At 34.0% G+C, this 25,700-nt stretch overlaps 1 protein-coding gene and 1 non-coding gene across 2 annotated transcripts in view; one reads left to right on the forward strand and one right to left on the reverse strand.

Moving 5' to 3' along the window:
* The window catches only part of asrij (OCIA domain-containing protein asrij), a 40,462-nt gene extending 18,386 nt beyond the window's left edge, over positions 1-22,076 (forward strand). Inside the window, exons 3-8 of the mRNA XM_090379959.1 lie at positions 7,247-7,300; positions 8,919-8,966; positions 10,207-10,336; positions 14,190-14,371; positions 18,197-18,388; positions 21,911-22,076. Coding sequence (XP_090236085.1) covers positions 7,247-7,300; positions 8,919-8,966; positions 10,207-10,336; positions 14,190-14,371; positions 18,197-18,388; positions 21,911-21,951 — 647 coding nt within the window. The 3' untranslated portion in view covers positions 21,952-22,076. The remainder of the gene's footprint in view (positions 1-7,246; positions 7,301-8,918; positions 8,967-10,206; positions 10,337-14,189; positions 14,372-18,196; positions 18,389-21,910) is intronic.
* Positions 15,954-16,043, reverse strand: LOC150082079 (small nucleolar RNA SNORA17). Its single transcript, XR_016547343.1, has one exon. It is a non-coding gene; the product is annotated as a small nucleolar RNA SNORA17 (small nucleolar RNA).
* Positions 22,077-25,700: the final 3,624 nt, after the last annotated feature.

Here is a 25,700-nt window from a genome sequence, read left to right on the forward strand (position 1 = left end):
GTAGATGAGCTTTAAAAAATATACACGGACAGGGTTTTTTTGAGCACAAATGGAGTCTGAGTTCCTTTCAAGATTGGGTAGAAAGGAAAGGTTGGAGTTTACTCTGAGAGAACTCATGAGCAGACTTTTGTTGGATAATGGAAGACAAAAATGTACAAATTAGCTGTTGATTTGTTAAAAAGAATTACAAAGTTTAAATATGTTACTTCCTTAGGTCCAAAACAATAATATTAGTATTGGCAAATGATGAAAATGATGCAAGGAAGCAAGTTTATACAGCATCAGCAAAAAAAAAACACCTTTCCACATCACTTGTCCATTCCTTCTAATAATTTGTCTAATTTTTTAAATTATTCAAGCTACCCACTTCCATAATACCAGATGGAAGCCTGTTCCAAAATCAACCACCATCTGACTAAAAGCAAACTTCTGCACATCTACTGTACCTTTTAACTATCCTTCCTCGGTTTAAATTTATGGCCCATTATGTGCATTGTCTGAGCTAGAGTAAGGATGCCATCAACATTTAGCTTACTGAATCCATTCAGATCCTTAAATACTCAATCAGTTCCTGATGCTACAATTTGCAAAACCAAAGTTTTTCTTGGTAAGAGTACCCCTCTGTTTTCCCTTCATAAATTTGGTTACTCTTTTCTACACTCATTCCAACAGATCCTTCCTAAAATGAGACCTCAAGACCTGTGTGCAGTATTTAAGATGTGTCTTAATTATTGCCCTATACAATGGGATAATAATTACCTTATCTCTGCTGGAAAAATTCCTGTATGTCATTGAAAAAGCCCCATGAGCTGTTCTAGCAGTCTGTCTTTGTTGCTCAAAGAATTTCATATCTGACTGCACAGTTAACCTCAAGGCTTTTTCATTCTCCACTATCCTAAGTACAGCATAATGCAAGGTACAGCATATGCTACCCATATGCTGTACCTTGCATTTTTCAATATTAAACTTCAATTGCCACTTGTCATCTTATCTGTCTAATTTTTCTAGATTTAGTTGCAGTAACGATTGAGTGTCCAAACAGTTTGCTTAACCAAAGTAGGTTTCTCTCCTTCATCACTACAAATTTCAGGTTCGTTTACATCTCCTGTGAGATTGATGCACAAAGTAGCAGCCCTAGTGTGCTCATTATTAGTGGAGTCTGTTGGGGTTCAGTGTTGGGTCCATTGTTGTTTTCTGTATTTATAAATGATATTGATGATGGTATATCAAGCTTAATGTCCAAGTTTGCAGACGATACAAAGGTTGGCAGGGTTGTTAAGGACACTACTGACGCTATGCTGCTGCAACAGGATCTAGAAAGGTTGAGCAGATGGGCTGAGAGGTGGCAAATGAAGTTTAACATTGACAAATGTATACAGGTCTGGAGGCCTCATTTCAAGAAGGATGTAGAGCTGCTGGAATCAGTACAAAGAAGGGCAACAAGATTAGTGAATGGAACAAAGGGTTGCTCTTACAAAGAAAGGCTTAAGTTTTGCAAATTACAGTGTCTGGTGACTAGGCACCGGCGAGGTGATCTGATAGAGGTGTATAAAGCCTTGAATGGTTTGAGCATGCTCAATGCCGATGCGATTCTTCCTCTTGCTCAGAGTAATCACCTGAGAGGGCATAAATTCAAATTGAGGAAAGACAGATTTTGGATAGATGTGAGGAAATTTGCCTTTAGCCGGCAGGTAGTTGGTTGGTGGAACAGACTTCCATCCCTTGTTGTGGAAGTGGATAGCCTAAATAAATTTAAGGCTCAGTTGGACAGGTATTTGGAACGAATGGAGAGGTGAAATGGGAGTGGTTTTTTTTTTTTTTTTGGCTGACGCTGCATAAGCTTGCTTTCTTGCATTATATGCCTCTACTAGGCTTGCAAACCGTTTTTATAAAACCGGTTAAATCGGTTTTCATATTGAGTTGTTAAAACCGAAACCGAGCTTCTAAAACCGGATTTGAATATTTTCTTAGTTAGCCCTTGAATATAGTTTTTTGTTTGTTCGTTTGTCTAGATCGTTCAACTGCATTATGTTTTAAACATGTGTTTTATTTTATTTTATGTTTAGGTACGAATCTCATGGGCAAGTGGCCCAAATGTAGGGGGGGTACCTTTTATCTTCCCACCTGTATCATGGCACGATGCAGGTGTACTCATTTACAACTGAGTGAATCGGAGCGATAGCGTAAAAGAAAATGCTCAACATTTCTCCGTTCCATCTATCTTGTTCGCCAGGCAAGTTATGGAACGTGCCTTATTGATAGTTACCCACTAGAAACAGATTCACTGAATATTGCATCAAATTTCGTTCGTAGAAAGTTTTTTGCTTCTTTATTCCTATTAAATTTGAGATCAAACGTTCTCCAAAAAGCAGCTTCATCAAATTTAGTTTTTATGTAATTTTGAAAATACAGTAGATTTAATTGGGGGAAAAAATTGCGAGTAAATAAATAAAAAATTTCTTTCGTGAAAATTTTGAAACTTGCCTCGTTTAGACTCTTCATTCAGTGCTTGCGGGAGGGATGCATAGTATTGTGCCTTTGTGATCTTCAATATTTTTATTTAAAATTGTCGATGATATAAATTCCTACTAATTAATATTTATTACTCTTAATATGTCTAAGATGAAATCAAAATGTGTGGAATTATTTTGCTCGAAAAAGCAAAGATGAAGCACAATTTTCGAAATTTCAGAAGATAATGAAGTCGTATGGAGGATCTACATCATTTTTGATGTTGCATTTAAAGAAAATGAATCAGATTGACATTAAACAAGATAACAGTGAACCTCCCGTAAAAATGGTAAGAACATTAGAAAACTTTATCGTTAAAAAAATCTATGGAAGAAGAGATTTCAAAATTAGCTGCTTTAGATGGATTTTCTTTTAATTCAATTGCCAAGAGTGAGTTTATACAATCAAGCCTTCACCTTCAGAGAAATAAATACAATAAATTACCACCAGCCTCAGTGAATGGAATTAAAAATATGGTTCTGAATTATTATAAAACTAAGAAAGAACTCATTCAGCATTTCAAAAATTCATTGGTTTTGGGTGCACAGTATTCATTGACTCTAGTCGAATATACGTCTATACAAAATAAAAGGTATATGAATATAAATGTGCATTAAAAAGACAATCATTGGTCGTTAGGTGTTATTGAGATTAATGGTTCACTTGATAGCAGAAGAACTGAGCAAATTGTGAATGGACACTTGAAGGAATTTGGTTTGAACTTGGATGAGGATATTGTTGTCTGCACCACCGATGGAGCAGCAATGATGATTAAGTTTGACAAGAAAATCACGCCTAATCATCAACAATGTATAGCCCATTGTATACATCTGTCAGTTATAGATGTACTTTATGAAAAAGCAATCAATTATGGTGCCACAGTCTCTGAGTCTCCCAAAGACAATGAAGAAAATGAAAATAATGAAGAAAGTAGTGATGATGATGAAGTTGAAGAAAGACAGCAGAGCATGCTTTATATCAAACCGACTTTACCGATGAGCTCATTTATTTCTTCAATTCAATGGCCAATATTGCACAAACTATTAACAAAGTCAGAAAAATTTGCAAGCTTTTTCAAAAATCGCCTACCAAAAATGACATATTAAAAAATTTTGTTAAAACAAAATTTAATGGGAAAGAATATAAACTACATTAGATTGCAAGACTAGATGGGATAGCACATTCTGTATGATTGAGAGATTTTTGAAATTGAAAAATTGCATTCCAAATGCTCTATGTGCAGTAATGTCAACTGAAGCCGTGTCTGACGATGACTGGAAAACACTTGAATTGCTATGTGAAACTTTGCGACCAGTTGAAATGATTCTGAAGGCTGTAACCTCAGAAGATACAGACTTACTTAAAGCAGAGTCTTCAATAGAATTTCTGCTTGCTAAGCTTGATACAGCAGAAAACCCATGCTTTAAAGTTTCACCAAAGCCTTTTGCAGCATTACAATGCAAGACAAAATTGCCAAATTGTGGCTTTGCTGAGCTATCTACACAACCCCAAAAAGTTTTTAGGAAAGAAGATTCAGATTCAAGAACTTGATTTTCCAAGTAAGCAGGTTTTGAAAAAGCATGCTGAAGAGATTTATCAGTGATTATTTGCAAAACATTCCGAAGGAGTCTTAGCGTTGAATGAAGAAACTGAAAATAAACGAACTGTTCTTTTAGAAGAAAACAAAGACTCGTCTAGTTCCGATGTTGGAGATACACTCATGCGAGAGTATGATAGTGTAATAAAGAGATTAACTAAAGAGCCTTCAAAATATCTGAGTGAATTGGAAATCAGCAAAGAATTTAAAATTTTGGAGGCAACTAACAGTAGAAGTGAAAAGCTGGATAAAGTTTATAGAGCATTGCTGACCATTAAACCAACAAGTGTCCAATCTGAGAGAGTGTTTTCGATCACTGGTCTCTTTAACACAAAAATAAGGTCAAGTCTATCAGGAAAAATGCTTAATATACTGTGTTTTTTAAAGGATCATTTTCAGAAAAAAGCTGAGCAATAAATAGTAAAGTAATTTCCCCAAGCTGTTTTTTTTAACATTATTTTTAATTATTTATTATTATTATTATTATTATTATTATAGGGCTTATTATTTTTTTGTTTACTATACGAGAAGATAGTTTTTATTCAAAGGATTTGAATACAATTTGTAATTTTGTATAATCTCAAGCTGGTTACTTTTTTGGAGCATTTTAATTTTTTTATTTTTTTTACTATAAGAGGTGATAGATTTTGTTTAAAAGATTTGATTACGATTTGTACAATCTACCCAAGATAAAATAAATACCTGTGTTATAAGCTTTTAATTATTTTCCCTAAGTCTGAGAAAATCGGTTTTAAAACCGGTTTTAAGAGTAAACTTCGGTTAAACTTGGTTTTGAAATTTCTCGGTTTTATGCAAGCCCTAGCCTCTACTACATGTGCAATGAGACTTTTGACCCAAATTACTTGAATAAATGCTAATCCTGTTTCAGGTAATTACACCTTTTTTTCTTTCATATCAGTCTGAAAAACATTCATCAATTAATTGGCATCCATTCACATTTCAACTCTCAATCTCCCCACTCTTAACTTTTTGTTCTTTTCGTTAATCCTTTCTACTTTTGTGCCTTGGAAGATTGGTCTACAGAGATTAAAGCATCAAGTATCGTCTGTCTTTTCAAATCATACACCATGCTAATGTACTGTAGATTCATCTTATGTTGATAGTTACCAGAATAAAAGTCTTATCTTTTCTTTTGGAGATTATTATTATTATTTTTTTTTTTATGTATTTTTAACCCTTTCATTAGTGAGCTTGTCAGATGTGTGTGGGTTCACAGTAGTGAGGTTTTCTATATAGCCAACTCTGTGGAGTAAATTTTTTTGTGTAATTTTTGTGTAAAAATTACAAAGGTGAAAACTTTGTACCTGAATGCATTTAAATATTACTTTGTTCTTATTTTGACCTGATTTGATTGAAAAAAAAAATTAAAGAATAATAGCAACCTTGAGGGGTTTTTTTACAAATTTTTAATTTTGAATGAATTTTTTTCTGATTTTTTACAATTAGACATTAGTTTTTTCACAAAAGACAGTAGGAAATACCACGCACACTATCAATAACAGCGGCGTATTCATTCGCCTTATTAAAGAGCTCTCAATTCCTGAAAACGCTGTTATGACATCATTTGATGTAGTGTCGCTATTTATATCAATCCCTGTCCAACAGGCCGTGCACTGCACCAAGAGGCTCCTTGAGAATGATTCAGACCTTTCAAACAGAACATTACTGTCTACTGACGACATCTGTATCGCCCTCAACCTGTGCTTGTCAAGCAGCATCTTTACCTTCGAGGATTCTGTATACCAGCAAGTACATGGCACTGCTGTGGTTGCCCCTGTTAGTTCCGTAGTAGCCAACATTGCCATGGAAGAATTGGAAGAACAGATATTCCCGAACCCACGAGTACCTATTACAACATGATGCAGATACGTCGATGATATCTTCACCGTCATCCCACGTGGCTCTGAAGCAGTATTGCTAGAATATCTCAGTTCCCTGTCTGTGTTCATCCAGTTCACTCTAGAGTCAGAGGTTAACGAATCTCTCCCATTCCTGGATGTCTTAGTAAAACTCGAGGGGCCCACATCTGGAAACCTCAGTATACTGTAAGCCTATGTGGTGTGGACAGTTCACAAACTGCAGATCCGGCCATGCCCCCAGCCATCTCAACAGCACTGCCCGCACTCTATTCTCCAGAGCTTGGAGCCATTCCAGCACAGATGAAGCTAGGAGCAGCGAGATTTCTTGAGTGAGGACTGACTTAATCAATTGTGGCTACCCAACGCACATACCAGACAAGTGCCTATTGCAAGCACAGGAGCTCACAGTCCACCTGAGACCACCAACCCAGGACAGTATACCTACCACCTACGTTCCCTACTATCCAGGCGTGTCAGGCTGAATCTCGAAAATCCTCAGAGATACCGCATAAAATGCATGCAGTTGCCTGGTAGAAGCTTACGTTCTCTAGTTTCCAGTGTAAAGACCCCTATCACCCCTCTCTTATGCGGCAGACTGCTACATAGGAGAGACTTTGAGATGTCTTCAAGACTGCCTTGCAGAACACGACAGAGCAATTCGCGTTGCTGAGACTGATCAGTCTGCAATCGCAGAGCACTTCTGGCTACCCACCACGACCTCAATCCCAAGCGAGACTATGAAATAATAGACCACTCCCGGCACTTTTGCCACCGCCTCTGGTTAGAATCACTCAGTATATTGAGCAATTCAAGAGCCATGAACTGCTGCAAAGGCATGAGACTGCACCCCATCTTAGAAACAACCATTTTATGCCTCGAAAACTGCGCATGTCTGTGCAGCAACAATAAACGCCAGTTTAATGATTGAATAACATGCCTTCACGCGCCTCACTGCACGTAACTGTGTCCATTAAGTTCAAATTCTGTTGAAAAAGGGACACGATTTGTCTTGAAAGCTACAGTATCTATTTGTAATCAGATATTCTGTATCTATTTGTAATTAAATTGTTTTTACTGGTTAACACTTAATCTTCTTTCAAATATAACTTTAACAATAAGCATGACTTTCAGGCCTCTTAATTTATTTTTCAACCCTTTATAGAAATAAAAAAGAAAGGCAAGAGTCTCACTGAGGACATACTACATAATGTATTTGCTTTTTAATAATTTATTTTGAAAGCATTTCTTTTTATTACAGCTCTTCCATTTGCTGCAGCAGCCATGTTAACTGTTCATTACTGTGTAAGAAGAGGTAAAATATAAATTTTTTCATCTACTAAAGTTGTAGAACTTAAATATGCTTTTTAGTTTATTTAATATGTCATATCACAGTTTGAAGCCTCTGAATAATTCCATATGAAATCAAACACTGTTTCAGGTCGGAACATATAATATAACTACATGTTGGGTACACATAGATGAGAAAGGTACTTCTGCTTCTGTTCTCAAAGCTTTTGAGGGAATTTCTTTCATCCTCAGCAACAAAATGTAGCTATTAGTTTGTTGTTTAATGTGAGTTTTGTTTATGTCTGTTAGTGTTTTTGATATGCTTTGTTCTATAAAATTATGTTCAGAAATGACCTGTCAAAGAACATTGAAAAGTTCTTTTGTAAAGTTAGGTGATTTATGATGTGTGGTAATTGAATTAATGGTGGTCTGATCCTAAGTTAATTTGGGATGGGATTGTGGTATTTATATCAATTTGTACAGATAGCATGCTGCAAATATCTGCCACCACATAATTTCACTTATGGAGCCTCCTAATATTTCCATTAAAGAACCATTATTTATGTTGATCTTCCAGTATAGTCTCCTTCATGAATAGTAGATACCATTTTTGTATCTCTGCTTGGCTTGCTCTTTATCAGTATTTTAAAATATTTTACTTGGTAAAACAGTGGTTTAGGAACATTTCTGCTGATTCTCTGTTTTGAATAGTTAGATTGATATATAATCAAATGTAATTGAGTGCTTAAAATATTAATTTCAGATCTCCAGAATATTACTTATAATATGACTTCTAAAGAACAGCATGCAGTAGTAAAAATAATAGTACCTTACACTGGGTATTACTTATAAGAATCATAGATCTGTGACTTTCAGCTATACATCACTACTTGCTGTTGCATCCATTTTGTTATTTAGTTTTTAAACCTCTCATCTTTTTGGATGTACCAGTGTGTAAGGACTAGGTTTAAATTTTCTTTTTATTTTTTGTTCAATTCTGAAAAAGTGCTTATTGTATAATATCATTATCTGTTTGAATGTTAATGGAAAAATATGCCCTTTTAGCTTAAAATGAAATCACTTAAAAATATTTACCAAAAAATTCTTATTTTTATTAATGTTATAAAACTGAATGAAGTGTAAAGGAACACTGGTACTAGTGACTTATAAAAAGAGATAGGCAGGGATATCTTTGAAAAACTGACAAACATTTGTAGTTATGTTTCAGCTGTTTTGATATTTTGCAGTCATTTTGATCAAATCACACTCAAAAAATTTGCATTTGCATTGAGCATTACATATATCAGTATTTATTTATTTTTTTTTTTTCAAAAAGAAAGAAAATGGATACAAAACATTGTTGCAATTCTATCATGGCAACAGTCTCAAGAGTTTAATATGATACTTGAATACAGTAAGATATAAAGAAAAATAGAATAACCTTACTTTTTTATTATTTTTTCAAGAATACAGTAATAGAAGCTCACATAACATGATTGCTGTAGTTTATTGACAGATTATGTTACTTTGAGGTATAAAATTAAAGACTAAAAGTACTTTGTTTTATATTTTTTTCAAGTATTTTTAAACATTTCCTTTAATATCATGTACTACTAATGTTTTTTACTGACTTATTTTTTTAGGATATCTACAATCTAATCCTAAGTGGGGTTCTTCACTTAAAGTTATAGGTATGCACTTTTTTTTTGGAATTCAAAATATTACTTTTTTTTATTAAGTAATTCTTGTTTAGTAGTTGTTTTTATTTGTATGTTATACAATGAATTTTAAGCTGTTTAGTGTTTCTAAACCTTTACTGATATATACTATGATTACATATCAATAAAGAAAGCAGCCTTTTGTAACTTGACTAATTCCAGTGTAATCTGTTTAGTTCTGTTGAGCTTTCGGGTACAAAGGTAAAAATTGTAACATATGATAAAATGCACCTATTCTAACAATGTTTATATAAAGTAATTAGGCCAGATCTTAATATTGTATACAGACTTGGAAACCCATTTGAGAAAATTGTATCAAGAGAGATTTGTTATGTTAGTTGCTGTGTTTGGGGGCTAGGCATCTTCTGGGTTACATAATTGATATGTTTAACTTGGCAGTTACTGGTGCCTAGTATGATAGACCCTTTGTCGAAATAGTTGATGTGCATTAATCACTGGTATGAAATTAATGGTCATTACTCTGTCTGCCTTGCTTATTATACATACAGGTCTCACCTGAGTAATTTTGGTAGTTATTTTATTGCTTTCCAAGGCCTTACAGTGAAAAGGAAAAATATAAAGCCAGTAATGGTTTTACTATTTTTCACTTAAGCATTTGTTTAAATGACAGCAATACTAGTACCTGATCAGACAAACCTCTTGGTGAAATAGCTGTTTATAGTGCTTTATTTGATGTTTCAAGGTTCATGACTGAATCATACTTGAAATCATCATTCTATTTTATCCTACAGATGTGTAATTTGGTTGCATTCTATGGATTGTACTGACTAAAGCAGACTGATAGTATTACCATCATGTTCTACATCCTGAAAGTATTAAATTTTTAAAAGTATGTATAGTGATGCTCAAGTAAATTGTGTTGTCCAGTGGGATCAGGGAATTGAGTATGCCATGAAAACAGACCACCATTATTCCTCATTGCCGATGAATGTAACACTTTTTTTTTTTTTTTTGAGATCTCTTGCATACATCACAAACTACATGTTTTGCATTGGTTTTTCATAACTATGCTTCAGCACAAAGGTCCACATTAATCCTAATAAAGTGGCTGAGCAGTGGGTATTCACTTCCTGGCCACTGAATGTGTGTGGCATTTGTGTACTGTCTGTATTTCAAAATATATTGATTGCTCCAAAAATTTCTCTAACATAATAATTTGTGGTAATTATTTAAATGTGCATAAAAATTGCAGGTGCTGGATTTCTTGGCTGGCTAGTAGGAAAAATTTCATACCGATCTGCATGTGAAGAAAAATTAATGCGCATACCGAACAGCCAACTTGGAGAAATTCTCCGGACAAAGAAAGGCTATCATTCAGAAATGTAGGTAATTTGTAATTTATTCTTTTGGATAGACAATATGGTTTTATATTTATGTACATCTCTAAAAATTCTAGCTTTTAATTACTAATGGTTTTTAATTGTTGTAAACAAGGTCTTTTTGAAAGATTGGTTTGAAGTATTTGTTATTATTTTTAAATAATAAACATGGAAAGCAATAATTACTCCAGATAGAGAGTTAGCGACATGCATAATATTCAAATTTTGACATGCTAAATTTGAAATAAATGTTGAAAAAAAAAATTTAAAATGAAATAAATATTTAATTTTTTTATATATTACAATCCGTTGATAAAATACGAAATATTTCTATACTGCAAGCAGAATTCAAAAAAATCCATAAACTTTTTCTAGAAATTAAAAATAAAGTTTATACCTATCAGGTGTAGCACCACCATATTTATAACAATTGGGGGCACCATGACTGTAGGGTTAATAGATGGCAGCACAAAAATAGTTTAAAAATAATGAGAACATTGCTTCTGTCAGCCATTATTAACTGATTTTGGCTTATAAAAGCTAAAATTAAAGACATTCTACAGAATTCAGATCCCAAAGTTGAAAAATTAAATTAAATTATGTAGATGTAGAGAATATTATTATTTCAAAAAAAAAAAAAAAAAGAGTAATTGTTTTTTTTTTTTAAAAAAGCTGGTCTAGTTTCTCAAGTTAAAATAAACATTTTCAGCCAAGCCAAAATAAGAAAAAATTAATATTTAAATACATTTATGTGTAAAGTTTTATTTTTATAAAACTAAAATTTTCTAAATAAACTCTCTACAGAGCCCATCCCTATTGAAAACTGGCTGTACGTACACTGGTGTGCAAAACTTAAGGACCAACACTATTTCTAAAGGTTACAACCACAAAATCTTTACTTAAGTACTCTTTACTGATGAGAGTAGATTCAGTCTCAGCAGCGATTCTGGACATCAGCTAATCTGGCGAGAGGTTGGCACGTGGTATCACCCCACAAACATCACTGAAAGGGATGAATATGGCATTCGAGGTATTCTTGTCTGGGGGAGGCATTATCTTGGATGGATGTACACAACTCCAGATACTGGAAGTCGGTACTGTAACCGGTGCATGCTACTGTACTTAGGTAATCCTTCCCCATGTCATCTGTTCTGAGGTGCCATTAGCCCCAAGTTCGTGTTTATGGATGATAATGCCACACCCCATTTCACTGAAGCTGTGATATGCTTTTGGAAAGTAAGGACATTATTTGTATGGATTGGCCTACCCGTTTCCTCCGATCTTAAATCCCATTGAACTTATATGGGATACTCTGGGGAGACACCTAGCAGCACATCCACACCTACCAGAAAATGTTCACCAGAGAGAGGAATGGACAATGTTACCGTAAGAACTTATCAACAATGTTGTTCTAAGTATGGACAGGTGGTGCAAAGCCTGCATTGACATTAGGGGTTGTTGTTGTTATTTGGTTTTTAAGAGCATTAGCAACTAAGGCCATATTGCTCCTGGGATATGCGGTGGTCATTCCCTGACCTTTCCGCATCCTCCGTATTTGGTAGTCACGGGCTCGAACTCCGGTCTAATCAAGAAGCATGTGCTACGCACTGCTGCTCCTGCCCACCTGGCTACAGAGGCGCCGACATTAGGGGTGGCCATATCTCTACTGAGGACCACCTCTTCCCTTTGTTCCATCTTTGGCAGTGATGTATCTGTATCATGGCAGCCAGTGCTATGTTGCCATTTTTGAATAAAGTCCCTCTGTACCGTTTTGTTTCCATTGTTGTGTCGGTGTTGTTTCCTTCATCATTTCTGTACCTCACGACGTTCCTTAGGTATGCTTTTCCCATATCTAGGCCACTCCTATGAGAAGCTATAGGTGAAAACCTGGCTGGTCCTTAAATTTTGCACACCAGTGCAGTTCATGTTTGAGTATCTCCCTGTGATGGAGTTAAAAGTCCCCTCAGTGACATTGACAAGGAACGTAGTACTTTTTCTGTTCAAATGAGTGCAATCCCTGCAAAATAAATTCCTTTTACTAACTAGGACAAGCCATATTGATTCATGAAGCCAGAATTAATCAAATACTGGCTTGCATCATAAAATTCCTCCTGTTGTGCTTGGGCAGGATTGCAGACAAGAATAATTATATGTTATACTAATTGCAGTGTTGAAACTACCATACTACCACAGTGGATAGGCAAGGAGTAAGGGGCCCAATGACTAGTTTCATATGGCTGTTAAAGGTCATGTGGTAGGCCGATTGACAATCTGGCAGAGAGGGCATAAAATTTATAGTTTTGCAACTGCCTAATTGACAAAATTTTCAATTTGATGTATTACCAAAACCTCATTAGCATTTTTGGGAACTGAAAGTTGATTAGTTACATCACTGATTGCTATGCCGGGCAGACTTATATTGTTTTATTGTGCTTTATTGTGAAATATATTCCTGGTTTCCTCACAATCGAATCTGCTAATAAGATTATCTCTTGTTGAACCAATATAGTCCGCTGTTGATGATTCATATTTAGGGCCTGAATCAAGAGAGAGAGAGAGTTCCAGTGACATATCACTAGACACTTGAGTTCCTGCTAAGTTCCTGGTTCTGTTATGCCCTAGTGCATCAACCAGCTTTTTCAGTGACCCAGTTTCATCTATTAATGCAGCAAATTTTAATTTCAGATTATCTTACTCCCTGCATCTAGTTTATAGAAATGAGTCATCATCATCAAGGGTGACCATTTGTGTGGGAGCTTTATTCTGTGGTTAGGCAGATTTGTGATTTGTACAGATTAGCAGCTGTTCAGAAGAAAAATAACACCAAAGTAAAAGATAGTCTTTTTTTAAATGCAGAGATAGATAGAATATTTCAGATATGTTTATGTTGAGAAAGGTTATATGTCAGGGTTATTTTCAGTAAAGATGTTCTCCTTTCTAATAATCAGTGTTGTTGAAGATGAGTATGAGAATAGCAGACTGCTTCTGCAAGAAATAAGATAGGACTGGATTTTTTAATGGAGGTTAGTTTACTCCCCACTAGAGAATTACATAAGGATTTTGCTTTTAAGGAACTGGTGTTGTTGATTGGTGGTTTGGATATTCAAGAATTGTTGTGGTTTGTGCAGAGCACGATTTGTTGATCTGGAAAGTGAAACGTAGTGTATTACTATCAGCAGAAATATGGATAGTATTTACAGTCATAATAATATTTACTATATATAATATAAAAAGTGGGGGTTTTAAGAATAGAACTTTCAGGAACTCCGTCATTAGCCAGTAAATTAAAAGACAAAGACACCTACTATCACATGCATTGACTGAATGGTAGCTGGTTCTGTCTTCTAATTTCAGAGAAATAGAAAATTTGCTACCATTTGCAAAGGTTGGACCATAAGATGGAAGAATAAGTATTGAGCTACTGCAAAATTTTCCATGGAATTTGTCCACACATGTGTAACATAATCTAAAGTGTTACTAACGGATTGGTGCAAATGGAATCCCTTGCTACTTTTTTAAAAATGCCACTTTATCTTTTGCTAATGCTATATATACATCATACATATTTAGTTTTGATGTACTATAACTATTCTTTTAATATTTATTTGTGTAGTATTCTGTAATAGTTCAGACATTCTGCTGCACATTGTGGGGTGCTATGATGATTGAAGCTAATAATGGTGCAGTCCAGCTATGCTATTTACCTTACTCCTTTTAAGATTTCTAGTTTCATAACCATATGGAAAAGAACTGAAATGTTCCAGTAAATAAATAATATGCCTGTATACTTAACTCTTACCAGTCTATTTTAGTATGAATAGTGTTATTTAAATTTCTGTCTAACATTCATTTTCAGACCCTCATCTGATTATAGTGGATTTGGTAAGAGAGATGAAACACTTTCTGTTGGGGAAGTGTCAAAGTATTCACAATCAGAAGGTGCAGACTATAGCTCTAGTTCAGCTTCTCTAAACTTAGACACTGACAAGAACATACAAAATCAAGGTTTGGATGACAGCAAAAGGCCAAGTTTAGACAGTTGAGTAACTTTGATATATTTCTCTAAAGTTTTCTGTTTTTCTAATGTGGAGTATTAAAAAAAATGGAATGTTTTGAAATTTAACACCACTCTGCATAACGTATGACTTGAATTTATTGTTTTTGGTCTTGTACAGATTTCAGGAGTGACATCTGTGTGCAGTAAATTTAGCTTATATATCACACAGATTTATTTTATTTCAAAACATGAAGTTTTATATTGACTGCACGTGAACAAATGCTCTTTAACTCCTATAATTATATTTATATAAAAAATTATTATTTATAAGATTGAAATATTAAATCTTATGCTCACCTTCCTTTAGATCTCAAAACTTGGACTAATTAATTTAATTAATAGTATTCGCAAATTCATTTATATACATTTGAAATTGGCTTTGTCAAATAAATATGAAATTTTCCACATTTGAAGTAATCTTAAGTTTACTTATTTGTACAGCCTTATAAGATGACCCCACCCTTCAGTGTTTTGTAAAATTCTTATAGTACACCAGTTATCTAAGCCGCTATGAAAAATGGCTTTTTCAAATATAAATACAACTCACCCTGCTATGAGGTGTGATGTACATTCTGAAAAAAAAAAAAAAAAAAAACAACCAGCACATAGAAATGTGTGTTACAGCATGCACATTTCCATATTAACAGTTAGGAATAGATTCCATAAAAGATATATTGCTAGCACTTACTTCAGTTTCAGACTTATTTTTATCAATACATACTACACAATGATTGGCAAATAAAATAATATATTAAAAATCAAAAGTTATTATATAAAAATTTATTGAAATAAAACAGACATGGAAAGCGTTGTTTTGTTTTGTTTTGATGGCAAATTTTTCAGTTGGAGGAAGGGAAATCTTAGTCTGGTCTTAGTCTTAGTTTTAGTCTGGTTTATTCAAAGAATAAACAAAAGGTCAATTGCCTAGCTTGCTTTTCTTTTTTTCTCTTTTCAAATAAATCTGTAACTGCCCATCAGACATCCAATTTTCTGTTGGGCATGCAGCTTCTCTCGTTGCCACATCAGAAATCATTTTCACCAAACATTAAATCTTCCATTTATATTTCAATATTTAAAACTTTCCATTTTTTTAAACAGTATTGTCTTTTTTTTTTTGCACTCATTGTTTACAGTATGGTTAGTAAGAATATGTATATACTAGATGTACCTGGCGTAACATATGCCGTCTTTCTGATTATGGCATAAATAATTTATTCTAGATCTTTCAGTCTTTACCATTCTTGTTTAGTGGTGATATAATTCTACAGGATTCACCTGTGGGATACATGCATATGTCTTTATTTGCAGGCGGTTCCCCGTCTTCTCCAGCAAATATTGCAGCAACCTCCATTTTGGATGTAGGTGCATTATATCATTTCTTAACCATCTCGTCCAATTGTTGCATTATTTCAGCCACAAACCCTTGCTTTGATTGTTTTTCAATCCATTTTGCTGTTGCTTTAGCAGAATTGAAAATATAAAGTTGTCCATATCCTGGCTTATTTGCTTTGTTTGGATATAGTGGTGAGACCAAATGGTAAATCTGGCTGTGTATTCTAAAACAGTATAGACCATTTCCAAGTGGTAATTTAATCTCTGCACCCATTGATGCGGACGCCACTCAGCAATGACGTTCGCACCCATTGATGCAAACGCCATTGCTGTGTTGTACTCCCATATATGTTCTCTGTAGTTATTTGCTTCACGTGTATAACCTGTAAACTGTTGTAATAGAATAGGTATCTCAGACAGTGGGTCAAGTGAAACCTTTCCATCATGACAGCATTTAGTGTATTTATTCAATGTGTTTATTAACTCACATCCCCAATATCTTGCATTGCAATACTCACAGTTGTAACACATATCTCCTATATCATGCTCTTCCACATTAATTACAGCTTGTTGATTATTTGCATCCGGTTCTTCTATTTGATTAGTCCTACGCATTTTGCCCATCTTCTCATTTCCAGTCTTGCTTCTCTTTCTGGTAGTGTGACTGCCATATTAGATATGCACATGATACAAACACGATACGCACAAGTGAGATACAGAGTAATGAGTTTCTGAAAATTTATTTATGTTTTTTATGATTGAATATTTCATGGAAGGGGAAACACATTTCAACATAATAATGTGAAAATCCACAGAATTCCAGATACTATAGCAAATGCAAGAAGATCGAGTTTACTACCCATTTATAATTGATTACACTACCAGAAAAGCCCAATTAACCGGAAACTGCAAATTATTTTTATTGTTTTATGGTAGTGACTTCCAAAAATGTGCTTTAGAAAAATATCACAAAGGCAATAACGACTAGTGAGTCAACAGCAGGAATTTACAAAAAGGAATGGAAATGTTGAAAATTACATCTAACATAATAGTAGGGTTTCCCCAGCACAAAAGCTCAAAAATACCATGTTATGAAAGGTTTCTTGCAATTCTCAAACTGTATTAGAGCAAAACCGTATTATATAAGTACCATGTTGTGCGAAGATTTCTGCAATTCTCACACCATGTTATATTGAAACCGTGTTGAAGTACCCTGTTATATGGGGGTTGCCTGTATATTTTTTTTTAGTTTCATGCTTCATACCCCCTGCTTTCTTGCATCAATTTACCTATACTAATACTAATGAAAACACTCTTTATTCTACAGGTTTATATAACACGATATGAGATAGCTTTGCAATATGAGAAGTGTAAGGTTAAGTAGAATAACTTTAAGCTGAGTATCTGTTGAGCTGTGTCACATGACATAGATCAGGTAGCGATAAGATTGTTATTGCTGTTATTGACTGAAGGAGAAGGCTTCCTGGTAGGGATTCTTTGATGCAGACAGTGATAGAGATGTGAGCATCAGCGTACTTATTACTTAATCTACATAATGTCTTTGCTCAACAGCTTCAGCTCTAACTGGTTTTTTGTGGTCCAGGACTTTATATGTATTGATGAAGAACTAAAGCTCTCAGTGGGTTGATAGGTTTGCTGCATTGAGTTCACTTGTTATTCTCAATGGTAGGCTTTTGTTACCCATAAAAATACTTTTGACAATGTATCACTTCCTGCTTCATTTTGTACTTTGTGCATCATGGCCTATGTTGCTCACATGCCATAAAAAAAAAAAAAAACTAACCAATCAATCAATCAGTAATCATCTTGCTCTTTTCTAGTTTTATGGGGCGCCTCCATAGCCAGGTGGGCAGGAGCAGCAGTGCATAGCACACGCTTCTTGAATAGACTGGGGTTCGAGCCCATGACCACCAAATACGGAGGATGCGGAAAGGTCAGAGAATGACCACTGCATATTCCCAGAGAAATATGGCCTTAGTTGCTAATGCTCCACATAACAAACAAACAAACATCAAGTTTTATAGAGTTGATCCTTATCTTTTTTTAATATCCTTGCCTTATCATTCATGTCTTCAAGCCATATTCTGCAATTGTGGGAGCATTAAATAATAATAAAATAGCCACGAGAATGGCTTATGCAGAACAATATTGTAACCCTTCAGTTGGTAGTCCAGAACCCTTAGCTCAATTTAATTCAGTTTCAGAATGTTTTGGAGCATCAAACAGCACTATATGCAAACAGCACTACTTGCTAAATTTCTGCACCACAGCATACCATGTCATTGAATGTATTTTTATTAATTTTATAGTTTGTGACATTAATATGATGTAGTTTTTTACACTACATATGGAGATACAGATAGGCAATTAATAGAAGTGTTTAAAATAGCAGTAATTGTGCAGTGTTTAATATGTTTTTTCTTAATGTGTTTTACCTAAAATTTAAATTTTAGATCCTTCAGTTTCTACTGGAGAAGAAGAAAAACCATCCAAAGATTTTGTGACATATGATCAATTAAGAAAACAAAATAGAGCAGAATATGACGTGAGACATTCTGGATTGCATCGTCCTTCTTATCAGGCCCCACCGACCCAGCCAAAACGAGAACCACAGAAAGGTCCATATATTCCTGCTGAGAGTACAGGTATTTACCATATGCTTTTAATTTGAAGGAACTGAAAATTAAAACTAAACCACTTAACTGAAAAGTTTAATTAAATTAAACATTGATTGGAAATTACGTGTACACAACGTATATTAGTTTAATATGATTTTGAAACAAGAGTTTTAGTGACTAAAGAATAATTATTTTATAATAGCAGGACTATTATTCAATTTTTTTTGTTCTGAAATGCTTGTCTGTTTCCTAATCTGTGCCTTCATTAAGAGTATTATGACAACAGCAAATCTTATGTTTGGCAATCTAAATGAAAATGAATTTCTACTAATAATAAGTAGAAGTTCTTATCCAGTTGTGTAGCCTTGACAGGATAGTATTCGAAATATCAAATTTTTATTGAGGCTTGACTGTGTGATATTGAAATGTGAGGTATTCAGAGTTATTTCTAAATTCAACACAATGTACAGCTTATAAATGAATACTAGGCCTGAGAAGTATACATTATATATAAAAAAAAATAGTTTAGACTGTGCATCACTTCCTGTTCTCATCTTCTACTTTGTGCATCATGCTAACATACTATAAAAATTCTAACCAGTCAGTCAGTCAATCATCCTGCTCTCTTGAAGTTATATTTTTGCTATTAGTGTAATAGTTTTTGCTTTAAGTATACCAATAATTACTGGTATACTAATAACAAAGACAAAAAATAGTTTACCAATCAGATTTTAATGAGGTCGAGGTCTCCTTTAGCCTGAAAGTGGAACATTTTCCACCAGTTTATGGTATAAGTTAACAAAAACGTTTCTCCATTTCTCCAGTAAAAGTTTTTAATTGAATAACTGATATTGGCCTTCATGAACATGTTGTCACACATTCGCAGTTCATCCCACAGTGATTCTGTTGGATTCAGATTGGGACTTTAAATGGGTCAGTCCATTATTGTCCCAAGATTCTTCCCAAGCCAAGCCATTACACACCAAACTTTATGAAAGGAGATATTAGCTAGTTGAAAAATGTGCTGTGCCATAAAGTTGCCTCAGTATTAGAAGAAGAACATTATTGAGGATGCTGCAGTGTTGTTGTTTCTGCAAATGACTGTCTACAAAAGCCAAGTCGAAATAATCAGTATTTTACTATTTAGTATTAGAATGACCAATTTTTATTTATTTTGTATGATGTAATCAAAACACGAACGAACCAGTTTTTTTTTTCTTGTTTCCTTCGTGTATTGTGGCCATGATATCCAACCAACTGGTTGGTTCGGCACCATTGGATATCCAGCCCGAGGCGGGAATTGAACCCGCGACCTTTGGGTTGCCAGGCAGGCACTTTACCTACCCGGCTAGCCCAGTCGGCACCAATGATGTAATGTAGTCTCATCCGCACACAAAAAAAAAAAAAAAAAAAGCTTGGCCTATTGCATGGTAAATAAGTACCTAATTCCTCCTTATATATTTTTTAAGCTCTCAACTTCAGCAATCCTGGATGAGCTGTACTTACCCTCTACAAAGCCACATGCACCTCAATCAACCCCCCCCCCCCCCGCAAAGTCTTTCTAGTTTCCAGCATTTGCAGACCACATCTTTGGACTGTTTACTTGTAGGTATCACCCTTGCACTCCTTACTATCTGCCCTTAATTATCTGATTTGTAAGTTATTCTTGGGATATTATTTTCCAGGTAAAGGCCTTGCAATTCATAAGATTTTCAATATTTCACTGACCATTCATGTAGCAAGCCCAAATTGTTTTTAAGAAGTATAGCCTGCTTTCTGTTGTTCATGACTTTTCTCACCTTTATACCCTCTACAAATTTTGACAGCATGCCTTCATCATTGTCATTTATGGATGTCAGGAACAGTCCCCTTGAGCTCCTGTCACCTTTCTACATTCAAATTCATCGACCCCCATTTCCACATGGAATATTGATTATAAATGATATCTCTACTTCTACAGCTTCATTTATACCTCTCTGCTAACACTTTGTCCTCTACAATATTTGCATAAACAACAATCTACAAAATGTGCTTACTTATGTGTGCCCCAACAGACCTGGAACTAAGTTTGTGAGACTGGGTGCAGAACCCATGTGTAGGGCTTGAGTGGATTGTACCTTATGCACCTGCCTAGAACCAATACTGCTTATGGTAGTGTCATGTATGTGTACAAAGTTTGGCTACTGCTTACAAGTTGTCAGTTAGTCATCTGATGTTATAAACCAGATGAAGCAAACATGGAAGTTACTTTATACATTGCAGCTGTCAAAATCACATCAGATATATGTTGAGAGGGATTACTTTTGTCGGTGTAGAATTCGCTCAATGCATTAGACTTAAGTTACAATGGGTGATAAAAATGGCATGTTTTTAAATTAAATTAAATAATTTAAGGGTGTTGATGAGTAGTTGAGAATGACCATATTTTTTTAATTGAAAAATAACTGTTACTCATGAATTAACCTTGTTAGTATATCACTTTTTAAATTTATTATTCACATAAACAGACAACAGTATGTGGTGCTAAGTTTTTCATACAGTTGAAAACTGCAAGAATTTTACAAGTTGTTTCAAGGACCTTGTGGTAATGAGATATTGCCACAATCATATTATTGCTTATGTTTCCCACTCAATTTAAGATTTAAATAGTTTAAATCTCGATTTAAATAGTTTAAAGAAGGCCAGCAATAATTAGAACAAAAAAAAATTAGGACTACTGGGTGGAGCTACTCTACTTTTACAAAGAACAGGTGAATGAGTGTCTCCTTTAAACCATGGTTTAATCTAGTCAAATTGTTTTTCACAAGCTCATAAAAAAACAAAAAAACAAAAAAAAACACAATTCAGTTTTTATTTTGGGTATATTGGATGTATGTAGTTTAAATTTTCCTTATCACTGTTCTCACTTATAAAAATTTAAGAATGTGCATGTGTTTATTTATACATATATATGTAAATACAATTAATAGTTGCAGTACTACTCTTTACTCCTCATATAGAGTTTCAAGCTGTATGTACACAGATGTAATTTGTTGATAATGCATTGAAACAATCTTAAAAATGCAGGTATACATTCATTTTCACAAAAGGGCTAAATTCATCATTTTTACTGACGAAGTTGTTTTTAGGTGTATCAAAGTAGAGTCAAAAATAATGTTGATATTTAATTGTTGTCCAATAATATGGACAAATCATGCTTCTGGATAGGATCACAAGAGAATAAATATGGGACCTTCCATGAAATATGAAAAGGTTAGCATCTAAAATTTTGTAAAGGCAAGGATTCATTCCATCTTCTATATGCTGTTCCTTTCTGTCTTTGAAATCTAAACTTAGGAAATCTGTTTATTTATTTTTTTATTTGCTTTGATTTTTACAAGTTATTTATAATATAAGTGACAGGAATTTATTATTTATTTTCATGTTGTTGCCATAGCAATAGTTGCAATACCAAAATTGCAATAGAAGTTTGGAATAAGTGAGAGCAGATTATATTATAACTGTCCCTGTTAGATTTTCATAAAAATATCTTTTCTTATCTAATTTCAGGTGATAAGAAGAACCAATATGGAGATGTGTGGGATAATTAAATGACTTAATGCAAATAGAACAAAATTAGGATGATAGTTGTATGCTTCTAAAAGAATTATATGATGCTAGGTAAAAAGGGCATAAGTAATAGACTTTTTTTTATGGAAAGCTAAAATAAATTCTATAAGACCAAGCACTTTAGTATAAAAGAACGGTTGATTATCTTATACCCATAGTAGAATTTATTATTTTGAGAATTACACTGTAATACTTGTCTACTGTTATGACAAAACAGTATTTTAAGGTAATTTTGGATATAAACTTGATTTCTGTATAGGACCTTTATATTTATTTAATAAATAGTTCGTTAAAATCTATTTCAATGGGATCTGTATCAACACATCTCCTGTTTTGTTTTTAAAGCTAAGTAAAAATAATGAAAGATGAATAGAATTAAGAGAATAAATATAATGACAGAAAAACATAACTTCTTGACATTCTTTCATGTGATATTGGTATTATATCTTAAACTTATTCTACATTTATTTATCGTTAACATTTGAAGCTGTGTTTTAACTATAATGTTTGCCTTGCTAACTCCTGTAATTAATAATACAGAAGTCTGTAGCACTATAACTACTTCATGCCATGCTATTTAAACTTTAATTCCTAAGTCATTCTTCATTTTTTCCAGCAGTGGTCCATTAGGGAAATTTTCAAAATTAAAAATCTTATGGCATTTCATGTACCTTAACCCTTAAGTATTTATTACACACATACACAGATATGTAGATGTATCCACACATATTCTTAATTTATGAATGAGCCATTTATTGCATATGTGTTCAGTCCTCATGGGTTGAACACAAATGGGGCAGTTGGTAGGATTGCCGTCCTCCTCACACTGGGTGCAAAAGACCTGAGTTTGAGTACTGTTGATGATGAAAGGAATTTTTATGGGTCTGTTTCACAATGTGGCTGAGTTAGTCAGTCTCTGGTGAGAGTAGCATGGTTTTTCTCCTGGAAACGGTTTTTTCATCCAGCAAACAGAAAATTGACCTCAGAACACGTGCAATTTACAGAAACATGGAACAATATTGCCTTGGTTTCTGATGCTCCTAAAATCCTACAACTTGGAATTTGACATATGTGTACAGACTTTTAATTCCATTAGAAGGGGATTTCTTATCCACATATGCATTTTTTTTTCCTCTATTCACTTGACAGGCATCATTTGACACAAATGTACTTATGTATGTTTGCATCAAAATAATTTCATATTCTTAGTGAGTAAGAAACCTTCCAGATTAGTCATTTGGCACAGCAGTATGTACTGCCCATTTGATTGGCCTTACCTAGGTTTAATCCCATTGCTTTGGAAAAGATGCACAAAATACTGAAATTTCTAGAATAATAAAAGATTTCTAGATAATAAAACCATCATCTCCCTTTTCTAGAAATGAACACACAAATTCATAAATCTTCAAGTCTTATAATGAATAACTTAATGAATTAAATAGCAGCAGTTTATCTTTGTCAAGGTGCACCTCTTTATCTACAAAATTTGATGTACTGGAAGAATTGAAATAAAAAATACTTGAAAACAAAGATTTAAGGGGATGTTAACATCTCATTTAAGAAAAGTGTTCACTTTTGCATTGGGTTGTTAATTTAATGAAATTAAAAATGTATATAAAATATTAAAAAATATATAAAATGCAAAGGGATGTTATTTTATTCACTTTTTATTATCTTTTATTTTAATTAATTTTCCAAGTACCTGAAACTTCACTGATTAAGAGGTGAGTTTTAATGTACATATGCCTCAGCTGTCAGCAGCACATCTGCTGTCATCAATATGTCTTCAGTATGCTGGTGTTTGATAACTGCAGTAAGTCTCCAACTTACAAATGGAGCATGTTCCAGAAGTTCATAAGTCTATCATTCAAAACTGAATTCATTTTCCTATAGAAACAATGATATAAATGGTTGTTTGGTTCCCCAGCTAGCCCACAAAACCTTTTCAACTCATAATGTAACTAAAAATAGTAGAAACAGTACTGCCACATTATTTGTATCTAAACAGAAATCAGCAAAACTTAAGAAATACAATATGCTACTTTACATTTTCATTTTCCTGAATGTTGCTGCTGCTACTGTACAGGGATAGAACTTTCACCTGAGAGTCAAAAATTCTTACTGCTCTCCAACCACTTTGAAGTGAACACGTGGTAACATACGATACACACAGTTATTTTAGAATTAAAGCTTGTTTGGGTAATTAATTTATGGCATAGAGAATAAATGAATCTCCAGCCAGAGGAATTTGCAAAGTTATTATAAACATTTTACTGTAGCCGGTATACCAGCACAACATTTAACAGTAAGCTATGCATTTTTCAAGGCATCATGTGGTCTTGATTTCACAGTGGGTATATCCTTATCATATATATTATCCAAATGTGACAGTGAGCTCAAAGTTTGTTGGAAGGTAATGAGATTGTCCATTGTCTTTTGTGTGCAAGATTAGAGACTCATTGATAATTAGCAATATGGTAATAAAAAGAGTTTGAGCCCCACAGCTCTTAAGTGGAGCCAGTGCTGGCTACAAGCATGTTCAGCCAGTTCTGTCAAACAGGGTCCCATTCTCATATGGTCAAAACAATATTGTTGATTAATGTATTAAATATTATTCATATTTATAATTTTTGTTCAGTATAATATAAAATATTTAATTATTTCTTAGTTACTGTAAAATTTGAAAAATTAAAAAATTACTATTACAAAAATACAAAAACATCCTGTATAAGTTTTGCACAGCCCCCTCAAGTAATTCTTGGTGGGCCAAGCCAATTTTTTGGGCCAGCTCTGAGTGGAGCATTTGGCTGGCATAACACATTCAAGACCAGCTTTTATCCATTTCTATTTGACCAGGAAAAGAAAACCTGAAGATTATTTATTCATGAGAGCATTATACTCTGTCTTATGAAGCTTTGTTCATGTGTTTTGATTTTTGCCATTTATTGTTTAATCTATCATCTCCTTTGTTTTTTTCAATTTGTGTTGCTACAGTACTCTGTTTTGTAATTAATTTATAATGACTCATTTTTTAAGGCATCCCTCAGTTATAATGGCCCCTAAATCTAAAGGAACACAAAAAAGAAGCATACTTTATTAGAAATTCATTGTAAATTATAAACAGACTTAAGAAAGCTGCTTGTTGGACAGTTTTTGACTTCAGATTCTAGCATAAAACCTTAACATTACTAGTAGTAGTAGTAGCATATGATGCAAGGAAGCAAGCTTGTACAGAATCAGCCAAAAAAAAAAAAAAAAACACACTTCCCTATTTCTCCAATCCATTCCCTCCAAAAGTTTGTCCAGTTCTTCCTCAATCAACCACTTGCTGTCTAAAGGCAAATTTCTACACATTTATTATGCAACCGTCTTTCCTCAGTTTTAATTTATGCCCCCACCAGTGTGCAATCTGAACAAGGGAAAGAATTCCATCAGCATTGAGCTTGCTCAAACTATTAAAATCCTTAAACACCTTAATCAGATCACCTCACAGGAATTTGCAGAACTGAAGCCTTTCTTGGTAAGAGTAGCCCTTTATTCCCCTCACCAATCTCGTTGCCCTTCTGTGTACTCCTTCCAGCAGCTCCTACATCCTTCCTAAAATGAGGTCTTGAGACCTGTATGCAGTAATCAAGGTGTGGCATGACCATTGCCTTATAAAAGGGTTTAATCACCTCCTTATCCCATGAGCTGTCCTAGTAGCCTCTTTGCACTGCTCAGAGAACTTCAT

The sequence above is a fragment of the Mastigoproctus giganteus genome, chromosome 8, assembly GCF_048544385.1.
Source record: "Mastigoproctus giganteus isolate SK-2022 chromosome 8, ASM4854438v1, whole genome shotgun sequence".
Lineage (NCBI taxonomy): Eukaryota > Metazoa > Arthropoda > Arachnida > Uropygi > Thelyphonidae > Mastigoproctus > Mastigoproctus giganteus.